This window comes from Clarias gariepinus, chromosome 26 (assembly GCF_024256425.1).
Source record: "Clarias gariepinus isolate MV-2021 ecotype Netherlands chromosome 26, CGAR_prim_01v2, whole genome shotgun sequence".
Lineage (NCBI taxonomy): Eukaryota > Metazoa > Chordata > Actinopteri > Siluriformes > Clariidae > Clarias > Clarias gariepinus.
In genome coordinates this window covers 630,277-646,921 of record NC_071125.1, presented here as the reverse complement: position 1 = coordinate 646,921, position 16,645 = coordinate 630,277, and the positions used below count along the sequence as shown (strand labels likewise).

Sequence of the window (16,645 nt, the reverse complement as noted above, 5' to 3'; positions counted from 1 at the left end):
TGAGATTTTGAGTGAAAACCTTATTTCATCAGCAAGGGCATTGAAGATGAAACGTGGTTGGGTCTTTCAGCATGACAATGATCCCAAGCAACAAAGGAGTGGCTTCATAAGAAGCTTTTCAAGGTCCTGGAGTGGTCTAGCCAGTCACCAGATCTCAACCCCATAGAAAATCTTTGGAGGGAATTGAAAGTCTGTGTTGCCCAGCGACAGCCGCAAAACATTAACAAGAATGGGCCAAAATACCAGCAACAGTGTGTGAAAACCTTGTGAAAACCTTTTGAAAACTTGTTTGACCTCTGTCATTGCCAACAAAGGGTATATAACAAAGTATTGAGATGAAATGTTGTTATTGACCAAATACTTATTTTCCACCATAATTTGCTAAAAGGTGATAAATCTGATTTTTTTTTTCTTATTTTGTCTCTTATACTTGAGGTATATCTTTTTTTGCCTCACTGCATATCTCCAGAAATGTATTTGAAAACATGATAAAATAAACATAAACTAAGAAAATATAACCATATTTACCCATTATAATGATAAACCACAAACTAAACACCTAGTACCACTTTTTCTCTCAGCAAGGTGGATGAAAATTAATACATACAAAGAAAGTACCTATTGACTCAGACTGTGTTTTATATCAGACGGCTTTGCATCTTCTTCATCATTCACCTCGGTACTTTCACCATCAGCTTGGTCACTGTTCTTTATTATCTTCATCATCAACATTGCAGCATCTTTGGAAAACTGTGACTCTAGTCTGTGTAAATACATCAATAATTTTAGTATTGTACATTAAAATGTACTTTAAAATATGTTTTTCTAAATATTCAGCAGCAAAATTATAAAATAAACAAACATTTTGCACATTTGGCTCAATTCAGTTTAACAACAATTCCAGTATTACAGCACACATTTTCCTTCCAATGAAACAAAGTAAATAAAGCAATTCACACGGTAAATATAGCAAATTTGGCAAATTGTATGTTTTACATGCCGACTACTTTAGTACATATATTCGATAACCACATAAACATACACAAATGCAGCGACCTAAATCTAAACAATATATACTATATATTAGCCCTTTAACATTTCTGGCACTTACTATAGCAACAATCCCTATGGTTCTAACTTCTCTATGGCTCTGTATGCCGCTGTATTTACTTGAAACAGTAAATTTGTTAATTACACAGTATAATGTGTTTGTGTGAGTGTATAATCCAAATATTGTTGGCTATACTGATTTTTAAGTAACTTTTAGTTTTGTTAAGTCGATAACATGATTAATAAGAAACAAATCACAACATTAGTAATTAACTTGATCAGGTCCAAGATCTACATTGATCTGCCAAAACAATAAAACGACTGACTGGTAAAGTAAATAACATTGATTATTTCATTACAATGAAACACATGCAGTATGTGGGTGTAATTTGGTGGGTAGCATGTTAACAGCTAGTTCTTAAAGTTTTTGGGTTGGGAAACAGGAGAAGTAGGTGTAAGGATCTGAGGGAATTTAACAGCTAGATTATGATTTATAGATAACTCACATATAGAGGTCACAGCTACTCCAAAACATAAGGTCTTGTGTAGTTTTCCCAGTATGCAGTGTTGAGTAGATGGGGAGGACAACTGGTGAACCAGCAACAGGGTCATGAACAGTGTGGGGAATGAATACTAGCTTGTCTGGGCTGATCCCAAAGAACATACCTGAATCTGATCGAGCATCTGTGTGATGTGCATGGACAAACAAGGCTGATTCACAGAGCCCGACAGAGCCACCTTCAGAGGTCTTGCAGGAGGTTCATCTCCTGCAAGAAAAACTGCGTGAAAACGCTATGGGAACATCTTTTTACGTTGCCGGTTATGAAGCATGTGTGTATCAAACACGCCAAATTTTGGCTTATATAACCTCGGTAGGGTGACGTCATCTGATTAGACGCACCTGCAGGTTATAAATACAGGTGAACCGGAAACATTCCGCAGATTAATTTGTCTGAACGGACGTCTGGTCACGAGGCAGTGTGGCATTGGGACTCACCAAAGTAACCCGAGACGTTCCCTTTCAAAGACTACACTCGATGCTGTGTGAAAATGCTATGGGAACGAGAGTACCAACGTGGCCGCACTGCAAATGTCTGGAACCCTGAGTTGTGTAGCGTGTGCGCACAAGGCCAAGAGGTCTCAGAACTACGTCTGGGAAGCTGACTCGAGGACTCCTGAGCCCGGTGTGGCATGAACATCCAGATTATAAAATCTAACAAATGTGTGCGGAGAGGAAACCCTCTGTGTCACACACTTGCTGCAAGGGAATACCTCTTGCTAGTGCAATAGATGAGACGATCCCCTTGGTTGAATGAGCCCTGATTCCTAGAGGCAAAGTGAGCCCACGCGCCTCATAGGAGAGGGCCATAGCATCTCTCACCCAGTGTAGTGGCAGCCGCCCCCTGGTTGCGGTCCCAAAACATTGTACAGTAAGAGCTGCTCTGACTTACGCACTTGAGCACGTACTGGACAGTAAGTGAAGTCTCTCCTGCTCCGAAGCTGTAAAGGCGGAGGACAGAAGGCTTTAAAAAATAACAGGGTGCATGTTGTAAATGAAACTTTTACAAATTAGAAAAACCATCTTAAGGGTCAGAAACCTGAGGCGCTGACTCTAGTGGTTCAACAAAAAGAAGAGGGGGTGTTTCCCACAATAACCTCATCAATTAAGACGTGACAGGGTAAAATAGTGGTTACGTACGTCCTGAGAGTACTAGGGCACAAGCCCGAACTTTTCCTGCAGAAACTCCAGCACTGAAACAATTCGGCAGTGGACTGGGTCTACCTGCTTCGTCATGCACCAACTTTCAAATACATTCCATTTGAGGGCATAAGCTCTTCTGGGAGAGGGAGCCCTAGCACTTAGAATACGCTGGCTGGTAGACCAGCTTGACTTAGTTGGTCCCGTTCAGGGACTGAACGTGTAGGTTCCAAAACTCGGGCCGGGGGTGAAATATCATCCCCTGCGCCTGAGACAGAAGATCCCACCTCATTGGAATCACCCATGGTGAGCCGTTGAAGAGGGATACTAGATCCGAGAACCACACTCTGGTTGGCCAACAGGGCGCTATCAAATAAGAGGCGCAAACGCTTTTGATGGACCCTTGCCAAGACTCCCGGGAGCAGAGCTGTCAGGCAAAACGCATAAAGGTGTAACCTGGGCCATGTATGGGCCAAGGCGTCCAGACCCAGGGGAGCTGGAAGAGTCAGGGAGTAGTAAAGGGGACATTTGCTGATCTTGCGAGGCAAAGAGATCCACCTCTGCTACATAAAATTTCTCCCAGATTGACTGACTACTGGGGTTTCCATTCCCCGTGTGTCAGAGATTGACTGGACAGTACAGCTGCTCCCACATTCATATGCCCTGGAATGTAAATTCCTGAGGGACAGAAATCTGGTGCGCTAGCTATTAGCGGCGCGAGCACAGTCCGCCCTGGCAATTAATTTATGAGACTTCCATAGTGTTGTCCACCCACACTAGTACATGGCAGCCTCTCAACTGCTGGGGGAAGTGCTTTAGGGCCAAAAATAGAGCCATCATTTTAAGGCAATTGATGTGCCGCGCGAGAAGATGGCCTCTCCAGCTCCCTTGGGCTGGACGGTTAACTAAGACCGCACCCCAGCCCGTAAGAGAAGCATCTGTCGTTAGCATCTGTGACGACAAGATGAAGTTAGAGTGGGACCCAAAGTAAAAACCGGGGTCTGAACCACATAGGAAGGGTACAAAGCACCTGGCGCATAACCTTTATTGGGGATTGGCCCTAGAGTGAAATCCCCTGGTTTTTAGCCACAACTGAGATGCTCTCATGTGCAGAAGGCCCAAAGGTGTCACCGTGGATACAGCTGCCATGAGAGCTAAGATCTCTGAAATTGATGATCACTTCCTGGTCTAGCTTAAATTCTTTAAGGGTGTTGAGAATGGATTTAACACAAGCGGGAGACAACTGTGCCCACTTACGATCGAATCCCATGTGGCACCCAATATGTTGTCCTTTGAACAGGAAAGAGCAAGCTTTTCGTGGCATTCGGTCTCAATCCTAAGAAACAAAGACGAGCTAGGACGACATGCATGTCGAAGCGGTAGCTACTGAGACGGCCAGCCAGTCGTATATGTAATTCAATATGGATGCCCTGGAGTCATAAGAGCCAGAGCTACATCCATGCATTTTGTATATGTGCGGGTGAGAGCTAGACCAAATAGAAGGACCCGATACTGGTAAACTTCGCCCCAAACGTGAACCTCAGGAACCTCCTGTGTCGTGGCAATTTTTCTATATAAGAGTAAGCCTCCTTTAATTGATTGTCAATCGCTTGGTAGGATTTAAGAGCAATCACTTTGACAGTCAACATTTTGCAGCTGTGTTAGTCATTTTAGATAGCGGGACAGGCAGTGAAATCAAAAAATTGGACCCCCGTTCCTCTTGGAACCAGAAAATACTGACTGTAGTAGCCTGACTCACTGTCTGGTAGGGGATGTTCCATTGCCCCATTCCCCAGCAACTTCTGTCAGCAAATGCGCACTTTTCGGTATCACGGAAATGTGGACCACGCCGTTGAAACGCGGAGGTCAATGAGCAAACTAAATCCCGTAGCCCTTGTCTACAGTCTTTAGTACCCAGGAAGATAAGCCTGGCAGTAGCTTGCACTGCCAGGGGGGGGCATGCTTAAGGGAAAAAGCGCTGAGTGCCGCTCCCGTAGTAGGCTGCGCATAGGCTATCAGGATTTATTTTTAGCGAAGAAGACAGTGCGGCGATCTGATCTTTTGGTGGCTGTCTGTGAGGGGCGACGAGCCGTACCACAGTCCTTACAGGGGGTGCCCGGCTGCTGACACTCTCCTTCTGCGCCTCTCGCCTAGTGAGAATCAGATCTGGTCGAGGCTGGTTGGCGACGGCCTCGACTCATGAGACTCATGAAATTTCCCAAAGGCCTGTTCATACAATCTAGCCGCTCGGAACCTAGTGGTGACGGTATTACCAGCATTGCCAAATAGGCCGGAAGGTGAAACAGGAGCATCAAGGAGAAAAGTTCTGTCCTTATCCTTGATGCCTGTTTGATTTAGCCATAGGTGTCTTTCAGCGGTCAACAAAGAGGCCATAGAACGGCCGATAGCACGGGCTGTTTGTTTAGTCACACGCAGGGTTAAATCAGTAGCCGGCGTAATTTAGTGAATGCTTCTTGATTCACCGTGCTGCTCGTGCTCAGATCTTTCAGCAGATCAGCCTGATACGCCTGCAAAACCGCCATGGTGTGCTAGTAAGTGCCGGCTTGACCTGCTGCTTTAAACGCTTTTCCTGTAGGGTAGAAGAAGTTGTACACGGCTTGGAGGGAAGTGTTGGTTTCTTAAATAAAGATGATGCCGCAGGAGAGAGATACTGTAGCACGCAAGCGTCTCAGGACAGGAATCTGTCGTGTAATTTTAAGTGTTTTGGGTGAGCTTGCTTCTGTGGCCAATCAATATGGCCAATTCGACTGCACACATTATAACCTCAAGCAGCTCCTCATATTCTCTCTGATCTTTAGAGGAGCGTTCTAAGGAAGCTACATCCATTTCCACAGAAGCAGGGGAGTGAGTCTCTTCAACGCATCCCTGAGAGGCACCAGAGTGCACTGATGAAGTGGAAGGAGAGAGTTCGGGATCAGGTGAGAGGGCCAGGAGGGGCTCTGTTTCTTGTGCCTCGGCCAAGTCAGCCTGTGATCCCCATAAGTGCAGCGTGGCTCGTGGCTCCCTAAAGAACGCGAGACGCGCGTGTAGCAGCTTCATGGGGAGAAGATCACAGTGTTCGCACACTCTCTATTAAGCCCTTCGAGAGCGTGCTTTTCACCCAAACATTCAAAGCAGAAAGTGTGCATATCGCCCTCCGAAAGGAAATTATCGCACGGAGGGGGACATCTAGCTCTTAACTCCAGCATTATTGTCTGGTGAGTTTTATAAGCTTTAAATTCTGCTGAAATTTTTTTAGTATGCTTGTTGACACACGCGCGCACAAAGCGGTGAAGACAAAAGATCTAAGGAATGTTTCCGGTTCACCTGTATTTATAACCTGCAGGTGTGTCTAATCAGATGACGTCACCCTACCGAGGTTATATAGGCCAAAATTTGGCGTGTTTGATACGTACATGCTTCACAACCGGCACATAAAAAGATATTCCCATAGCGTTTTCACGCAGCATCGAGTGTAGCCTTTGAAAGGGAACTACGCTTATTTTCTTGCAGTGTAGCCTATGGTCTCAGACCAGGCATAGTTAATTAGTGACAGTCCAGATCTCAGACCAGGGAGCAGAAAATATGGTTCAGTCGACCATCTACTAATCTCACAGAAACATCGATCAGGTTCCACCATATTGAGCTAAACAAAAATGTAGAAACATTTTGTTTTAACAAGCTAATCAATGCACATACAGTATAAAGTATGTATTGATAATGGAACTACTATCACTTATTAGGAGTTTAATATACTATAATTCTCCCAATTATTATTTACAGACTTAAAATCTTTCTAAATTAGCAAAATTCTAAAATCTGGTCATTTATTTGCACTAAACTTACTAAACCTTAATGTTAGTTTCAAACACACACACACACACACACACACACACACACACAAATATGTATACCCTGTTTAGCATGTTATATTGTAAACATTTCTTAACCACTCCACACTACAGTACATTGTTTGCACATGCATACTGTATATACCAGACTTAACCTATTTCTAATCCCTACTGCATCTTCTGTACATTAACATCTATACCTGTGTACAGTACATATCACCCCATAGCTGTAAATCCCCATTTGTAATTTATTATAAACATGCCACTTATGCATTTCTGGATAGATGCTAACTGCGTTTCATTGGCTTTTTACATGCACTTTGCACAATAGTTAAACAGTTAAATCTAATTGAATCTAATCTAATCTAACCTACTATAATATAACAATATAATCAGTTCATGACAAGCAGATATTGTAATGTCATAATTTTTTCATGTTATTGTCAAGTTTATAATACTGAAGTTATATACTGTATAAATAGGTACCCGTGCTATGAGGAATGTCCAGCAGAGGGCGCTGTCAGTTTGATTTATTTCACTCAAACCAGTAGTAATACAGCCAGGACGCAAAGGAAACAGTGTTATTATGTTATATTCATATAGATGACATGCATTAAATTTGTGGCACAAGTCTGAACACAAAGTTTCATCCCGTGCCTGTAACACTAACACACACTTGTGTACACTCGGCATATTGAGTACACACTTCCAGTCTCTTTGTGTTAAACCACATCTTTTATTTACAGAACTTTCTCTGCAGAATGACGGGGTTTCATTTTAAGGGCTCAGACATGTTTTATATTAAAGTTTGAGAACAACAAAATAGTTTTTAAGGTGGTGAACCAGATTTACCAGATTACCATACTATTATTACATATTTACTTTCTACAGCAACACACAAGATACTTAAGGTTTTATAACTTATTAATTATTTTTATAAATGTCTATTCATTTTTTTTTTTATATTTTAAACCATAGCAGGCAAGTCTGATTATTGTCATCATATTACCGTGTTTATTAATTACTGTTACTGTGTTCATTAATAAATAACCTAAATTATGGAGAAAATTTAGCACCTTCAGCATAAGAATATACCTATTATATCATTTTCATTACATTGTACATAAACAACAAAACCGAAATATTACTTTTGCAAACAATATGCAATATGTTTTTAAAAAAACACTCTGTTAACATACAGTAAGGGCTTAAATAATCATTTACTGTACATTTTCTCATTTGTCGGACACTTTTATTCTAAGAGACTTACAGCTGAGCGAGTAGATGAAGTTTAAAGAACTTGCTGATGAATCCAACAGTGTCAGCTCGGCAGTGCCGGGATTTTATATCATTAAAAACTCCCTGCATTAAATGGTGATGATCAACATCAGAATCAGAAAATCTTGTTTCTAAAGCCGTATTCGGACCGGATTAGTTTTCTGGACTTAAGTAATGTTGTGTGAGGACGTCTGTAGTGATTCTGAACAAAATCCCACAGGATAAGGGCTCTCTGTATGAATCACACAGATGGGCGTGTCTTCATGATCTACACATGGTTGTTGCACTAAAAGTAGCCTCTTACACACATCTTATATATTTAATGCAGACGGATCGCTTTGTCCTTTATTATACAGTAAGTGCTTGGTGTAAGGGGGCGTGGCCTCACAACTTCCAGACAGGATGTTTACAGTAAATAAACTGCCACTTCCTGTGATATTAGCGAGTCTTAAACCATAATGAGTTCCATGTGTGGAAACATCCCAGGCATTATGATGATAACTAAATAAAACTCATCTGCACTGTGGGTGAATGAGGTGTGAAAGCATCATCAGGCCGTTTTCACAGTGCTGTAGATTACAGAATCGTCCTCCTCCTGCTGCTCAGTGTGGACACGCCTGAAATTACACACACACCTGTTTATCACACACACATTCTGCATGTTAGACTGCTTTTACACCACACTTTGTGCTTTCTCACTAACACACTTACATTTAAAGATATAAGAGAGGCTGGTGAGGAAACGACTGTTTATAGCTGCGATAACGTCACTGAGACCAGGAACACACTCCATTCACAGATACTCAAGAGCATTAAAACAAATTATAAACTTAATAAAAAGTAATATATTCCATATTTATTGCTAAATAGAGAAAGTACACTTTTACGATTTTATGTTAATTTATTCTGTTACTGTTTCATCCTAACACATGGCACGTCTAAAGCAATTAATTAGTAAAGTGTGATGTTTTCATGCTTACTGTTTGGTTGGTTTGTTGGGTTTGACGCACACAGACGCATAAGTCACTCCTTCATCTAACACTTCTTCATCAGACTGAGGAACTCGGTTTATTAACCTCAAGAGAGAGAAAATAATCTCACTAAGAGCTGGGTGACAAAATATCATATTGTGATTTTCAAGAACATTTCAATGAAACACATTATTTTTTTACCCTTTGGTCTTTGCTTTCTTTTGGACAGATGCGTAAGTCACTTCCTCCTTGCTCAGCGTTTCTTCATCAGAATCTTGTGAAACTTGCTGTAACTGTGGCTTTGTCTGTAAAAACACAACACACACATCACCAGTTCTAATGTACAGCAGTGTGGGGAAACAGCTCAGACGTATTCACACTTATATTTACCATGAGGACACTTCTCATCTTTTGGAGAACTTGCTCCCCTCCAACCAACAAAACCAAACTTAAGAATAAAACTACTGCAGATTGAATGTTTAAAAAGAAACAGACCAGGTTATCCTGTTTGCTCAGGGTTTTTACGACTTATTCATTCTAGTTTCTACTTTGCCGTTGCCAAATTGCCCAATTGTGTGAGTGAGTACAGTTTATATTTGTGCCCTATGATGGATTGGCACCCTGTTCAGGGTGTACCCCACTATATTCCCTAAGTCTCCTGGAATAGGATCCATTAGTTTTATTTGCACTTTATATTGCGGATTATTTTTTTTTATTTGAATATTTTTGGGTTGTGAAACGAATTGTCTGAGTTTCCATTATTTCCACTATTTTCCATAATTTTCTAATAAACAGTGTTTCTGGTATGTGTGTGTGTGTGCGTGTGCGTGTCTGTGAGAGAGAAGGTTGTCTCACACAGTAGCCCTCCGTCCTCTCAAATAAGACGGGAGGGAGGGCTACTCTGTAAGACGAGAGGAGGGAAGGAGGGAGTTAATGGGAAGGAGTGGAACAATTTATTATCAACAGATTATTTGTTTACTTACGCAGTTATTTTGCTCCAACACACATAGAGCAACTAACAGTTAGTGTAATTACTGACACCTTATACAGTATATGAGCGATACATTTGGTCCCAGTGCTGTTACCATCTATTATCACCACTTGTCGTACACCTCTCGTCAAATCAGACTGCTCAGTTAGAACCAACGGTTAAATAAATAACGTTTTAGCATTTTAACATTGTAGTTTAAAAAGGCGTTTGTGTGAGAAGCTCCTACCTGTGTTTTCTCTCCACTTTCCCTCCTGTTTTCTTCTGCAGCTTTAAACTTCCTCCTAATAGAAGCAGGAAAACACACAGTGCACATGGACATGCCCTAGAATACACACTGTGATCTCATACATCTCATTTAAACAGAGTAAGGAACAATACTGTGTGTGTTAAATATTGCAGTAAACTCCACTTCAACTGTTATCAAGTAGAGCTAAAAATCTACAACTGAAACTGAATCCTGAGACTCGATTAAAGTCCAACACAGGATGTGATTTTATTTCTCACTGTGTAGATTGTAATGTGTGGAAACATGCAGAGTTTTACCTCCTGTTGTAAATCACAGCTGGGATAGCGAACACCATGAACATCACTCCAGCTGTCACTAAAACAATCATCCAGACTGACCGAGCATCAGGATTTTCAGAATTTTCTGGATCTTTCGTGCTGTCACCTGTAAACAACACCAGCACTGGGGTAACACTGAAATATTTAACTGAACACGAGTCACTTTATTTCCTTCAGTAATCACTCGAGACAGTCATGAGTGTTGTGAGCAGACGGACCCACCCTCGACCTGAAGGCTGATGGTTTTAGATCCTGACGTCTCGTTGGTTTTCCAAGTGCAGGTGTAATTCCCAGAATCCCTCACGGTTAGAGCAGGAAAGTGAAGAACGGGTCCTGATGTGTTTAACTGCTCGTTGTTCTTAGACCACACAAACTGTGAGGAACTGTGTGTGCAGTTCACATCACACGTCAGATTTAACGAGTCTCCTTGTTTAAGGGTTCCGTTTCCACTGAGCCTGATTAGTGACACCTTTAAATCTTTTTCAGAGAGCAGGAAAGACTCCACGTCACTCAATCAGGATTTCACACACAGATAAACATGTAGTATTGAATAATAAACATTAACATCAAATAAATGAGATTTCCTGATAAAATTAAAAATAGACTCAAATTCACTTTTACAGTTCATGACGTGAGGATGACTGCAATGTTGTTTAATGCATTTCTGTGGTTAAGAAAAAGTTAATCATTCAGATAATAAATATTTTGGACTTTAATTCTAATCAATACATTTTACCTCCAGTTTGTAGAGTCACTCCAGGGAAACCTGTCCACATGCCAACGGTCGCATCAGTTATAAATCTGAATTTGTACTCTCCAGAATAACTGAACTGTACATTGTGGATTAACAAAGTGCAGTTTGATTTGTCGTCTCCAACGTACTCAAAGTCTGACTTGGTGTTTGATGCGCTGTCATAAACATACGGAGGGACACGACACATTCCTGTGTTTGAGTTCATTGAGCACCAAAGCATTTGTGTCACCTGCATCCTGGGATTTGATGTTGGATAATAATAACTACAGGGAATGGAGACACTGAATCCTCTCACAGCACAGATCGGATTATCAGGATAATTCACACCCCATTCACTGTCCTTAGTGAGAACACCTGTGTAGAGAAATACATGGAGAATAAAGGAGATTGGTAAGATTACATGGTAGTGGTTTAAAGGTTTATATGTGTATTTAAGTGTCTCAGTGTCTCTGATATATATTTTTTCTATACTATTTTATCTGTATACTGTATATTATTACAGATGCTTAAGTTTCTTAGAGATCACAAAATATTATTCTTCCTAGTTCCCTACATTTTGATTAACCTAAAGGAGCATGACAACTCGAAACATGCATCCATAGAAACAATAGAAATTTCCTAAGCCTGACCTGATATGAAGTGTGTGCTTTAATGACAAACATTCCTGCTGATGGTCTCAGTCTGATCCTGTCATCTTATCACATTTAACCAAACTTGTTTTTAATTTATTTACTGGCATAAGTTGCTATGCAATAAAACATAGTTAGAACCATTACTCATTCAATTCTGGCTCACTGCAAAATGATATATTTAGGATCTGATGCCACCAAGTTTGTCTTGTTTTTCCTTCAGAGCAGGCTGTGACATAGTCATGACATAGGAAGTGCAACGATGACACGCCTGCTGTGTGTGCATTCACTTCAATTCGCAAACAAGACAAAAAGTGACTTGTACTAAGTTCTACCACACAACAGTCTTTAGATTCATATCTGTAAACTCACATGCAATTACACGTGAAACAGACTCTCGTCACGTTTCTCCTGATGAAGTCGATTAGCATCAGTATTTAAAAAATTGTCATATTGGTGAAGAGGTTAAATGTTTAAATATACTGTGTTGACTGGTATATTATGTTCAGTAATAATCTGATAAGAAGCTTCTATACCCTGTGTGTATGAAGCTGTTGATTGATGTTGATGTGTTATAGTGAGCAGGTGAATGAGCACTACGACATTATTACATAATAGCTATTTATTATGGAAGGTAAATATACTTATTCATATTTTAATCATGCGTTTATAAATATTTAGTAATTAGTTTTAATTTATTAAGTCGAAATGAAATGTTATTAAATATCACACAGTATTCTTTTTGAGTCAAACTACACCAGTAACTGAGTGTATACACTGTAACATCAATCAGAACACAGTTAAAACTCTGAACAATAATTCTGTCTAAGAGTGAGATGATGTTTCATACCGGACAGCGAGAGCAGAATCAGAGCCAAGTGCAGCGTCTTCATCTCTTCTTCAGTTAGAACTTCACACACACAGTGTTGGGTCTGTGTGTACTGAGCTTACTGACTCTGACATCATGTGTAAAAACTGAAAATACTTCCCGGATAAAGAGAACATTCTGGATTTAGCTACAAGCTTAGAAACCACAAACAGGAAAGTCAGCAGAGGTCTTATGCACACACACACACACACACATCATTAAAAGAGCTATAAAAAAAAAACTGCAGTGCAAACCTAAATAAAATATAGTAATAATGTGTGGAAATAAAATACATTATTAAACTTTTTCCCATTCCATCTTTCTTTAAACAGTTGTATTTATTAAAAAAAAATTGAAATATTTCATTTGAAATAAAAAAGTCCCGACTTATGAACATTCAAGTTACGAATTTCTGAAGTAGCTCACATGTATTGTACAAAAAAATCCTCGACAAAACAGAGTTCACAGTCCAATACAGCTCTGAGACCAAATGGCATCCTTTCAAGCATGCAGTAAACACAATATATTTCACAATAATATATAATCATCCCTGACATCTAACCGGGTGACCTTTAAACGAGGTCAGCTGACCCCGCTACATCACCGGGACTCCCCTTGTGGAATACAGGTGCAGACTTGCAAGAGTATAACCTAACCTGTGTGTTTATTTATCATGCATCACATTGTATATATGTTTCAAAGGTGTATACAGGTGTATAAGACTCACTTTGTCTGACTTATTAACGAATCTGACTTTCTAATGATTTCTCGGAGCGGAACTCGTTTATAAGTCGGGGACTTCCTGTAGTCATTTTTCTTTAAAATAAAGACGATGGTAAAATATTGGGCCATGGGCTCAGAAACTCCATGAAGTAAACAATACAAATAATACAAATAATAAATGAATAAATAAATAAATAAATGAAAAGTTCAGGCCAACACAGTCTGCTCTGGTGATGGAGAAAAGTTATAAACTGACTCTGAAATGGCACTCACACATACAAATACACACATAATCAGATTAGCTTAGAGAAGACCATGAAGTGAGAACTAAAGGCTGTTCCTGGCAAACTGAACACACCCAGTATGGCTACAACACCACAAAAGTGTCAAACTGTTATAACAGGAAGATGAGCAGAAGCCTAATTCACCTTTTTCTTCTTAAACACAGACATAAACACACACTGTACATCCAAACTACAACTGATAACATCATTTACACCATATTACTTTCAGTTTATATACTGCCTTAAAAAGTTCCTCTTTACTTTCCCACTTTTTTATTCTTAAAATACTAATCTGAATTATTTTTACTTCTAAATAAGTACAGCATGAAATAAAACATACAGATTTACACGTCAACCATAAAAAATGCTTAACAAATCAAAACCACTTTCAATTTGAAATTCCTGACAAGTTTCTACTATTGCAGGATAATTACTGAATACTATTAAAATATTAATAACATCAAAAATGAACTTAATTATAACTAATTAAACATTTTTTTGACCATGTCTTTACTCACTGTTCATGTCTTCCTCATTGCTCAGCAAACGTTTTAACTGCATCCTGCATCCAGCCTCACACGCTGACATTACATTTCTTCATTTTGTGCATTTTTTGCCATTTTAGGAACATTTTAGTTTTCACTTCTCATTTCATTATCATTAAGCTAAGTATATCTGCATGCACACACACACACACACACACACACAATCACTGTTACTTACAAAAAAAAAAGGATGAATGCATTGCAATAGGAAAATAATCAGTGACAGATTGTTATGACAGAATGCCTGATAAACACTGACTGATTGTACAAGTAACTTTTAATTAGTGTGTCTCTGTAATTATTGGTCCCCGGCTCTACCAGTGACTGGTCTGGTTAGGAGCTGTTTGCTCATTGTTTTTTTTGGTTTTTTTTACTAATCTCCAAACACATGATTATCTTCTTAACCCTATCCTAATAAAAAAAAAAGTATACTAAGTATATTAAATCCTAGCATGCCAAAGCATACTTAAATGTACTTGCAGCCAGACTAATGACTAGTAGACTTGAAGTTTGCTATTTTGGAACAACTAATTTTGTACTAAGTGTATTTAAGCTGTTTAAGTGTATTAAGTATACTTTTGTGTGCTAAAGTGGAACAACTTTAAGTATACTTAGTACACTTAAAGTATATGCCTGTGTGTGTACTAATTTACATACCTGACAGTAATTAATACAATTAAAGTATATATTTAATATATTATACAGACATTACAGCTATTTTTACTGTGTTACAAATACATGATTAATATACTATGAGTACATTCTTATTGCAGCAGTAGCTGTTATACTTCTGGTCAATTATAAATACAAAAAAAGTTGGTGGTTTAATTTATATATATTTGTGGTTAATACACATATACTTTATTGTATCATACAGTACATAAAACCTTCTATGTTACAGTATTGCAAATGTGTTACCAGTACACTAAAGGTGTTTAGGATAATTTACAAATGCTGAATGTATTTTCTACACTATAACATGATTTTGAAACACATTACATTAGTACAGTAATTATGAGAGAGATTTTATTCATGAGTTCAACAGATTTAATTTGCACAAGGTTACAAAAAACAGTCCTATAGTTTATTTGTGTTCAACAAACACACAAACTAAAATTTAAACTGTTCTGTGAACACAGACAGACATCAGTATTAGAGTATACAGGTACAGTATTAGTTTAAACCTGGTGTGTGGACACAGACAGACATCAGTATTAGAGTATACAGGTACAGTATTAGTTTAAACCTGGTGTGTGGACACAGACAGACATTAGTATTAGAGTATACAGGTACAGTATTAGTTTAAACCTGGTGTGTGGACACAGACAGGCGTCAGTATTAGAGTATACAGGTACAGTATTAGTTTAAACCTGGTGTGTGGACACAGACAGACGTCAGTATTAGAGTATACAGGTACAGTATTAGTTTAAACCTGGTGTGTGGACACAGACAGACGTCAGTATTAGAGTATACAGGTACAGTATTAGTTTAAACCTGGTGTGTGGACACAGACAGACGTCAGTATTAGAGTATACAGGTACAGTATTAGTTTAAACCTGGTGTGTGGACACAGACAGACGTCAGTATTAGAGTATACAGGTACAGTATTAGTTTAAACCTGGTGTGTGGACACAGACAGACGTCAGTATTAGAGTATACAGGTACAGTATTAGTTTAAACCCGGTGTGTGGACACAGACAGGCGTCAGTATTAGAGTATACAGGTACAGTATTAGTTTAAACCCGGTGTGTGGACACAGACAGGCGTCAGTATTAGAGTATACAGGTACAGTATTAGTTTAAACCCGGTGTGTGGACACAGACAGGCGTCAGTATTAGAGTATACAGGTACAGTATTAGTTTAAACCCGGTGTGTGGACACAGACAGGCGTCAGTATTAGAGTATACAGGTACAGTATTAGTTTAAACCCGGTGTGTGGACACAGACAGGCGTCAGTATTAGAGTATACAGGTACAGTATTAGTTTAAACCTGGTGTGTAAGCACAGACAGACATCAGTATTAGAGTATACAGGTACAGTATTAGTTTAAACCTGGTGTGTGGACACAGACAGACATCAGTATTAGAGTATACAGGTACAGTATTAGTTTAAACCTGGTGTGTGGACACAGACAGACGTCAGTATTAGAGTATACAGGTACAGTATTAGTTTAAACCTGGTGTGTTGATTCTGTTACACAGAGACTGAAAACAGGCCGAGAGCTACGGAGCCATTATACCACAAGCAAAGTAAATGAGATTTAGCAACAACACATTAGACAATACATTCTATAGTTTAAAGTATGTACTTAATTACAAATGACCTAACAAAAACGGTTAAATTTAAAAATAAATGGAAATAAAATAATAACGATACGAACTAACGCACGCGATGTTGCAGCTTCCAGCCGTTAATTCAAACTAGAAGTGAAGGACTGG

General features: G+C 39.2%; 1 protein-coding gene across 1 annotated transcript; it reads right to left on the bottom strand.

Moving 5' to 3' along the window:
* Positions 1-7,543: 7,543 nt before the first annotated feature.
* On the bottom strand, positions 7,544-12,680 carry LOC128513818 (uncharacterized). The gene is made up of 7 exons (XM_053487368.1): positions 12,638-12,680; positions 10,627-10,881; positions 10,384-10,510; positions 10,067-10,121; positions 9,051-9,154; positions 8,859-8,954; positions 7,544-8,495 (listed from the first exon to the last, which is right to left on the bottom strand). Exons 1-7 carry the CDS (start codon positions 12,678-12,680, stop codon positions 8,429-8,431), a joined length of 747 nt encoding a protein of 248 aa, XP_053343343.1. The 3' UTR covers positions 7,544-8,428.
* Positions 12,681-16,645: the final 3,965 nt, after the last annotated feature.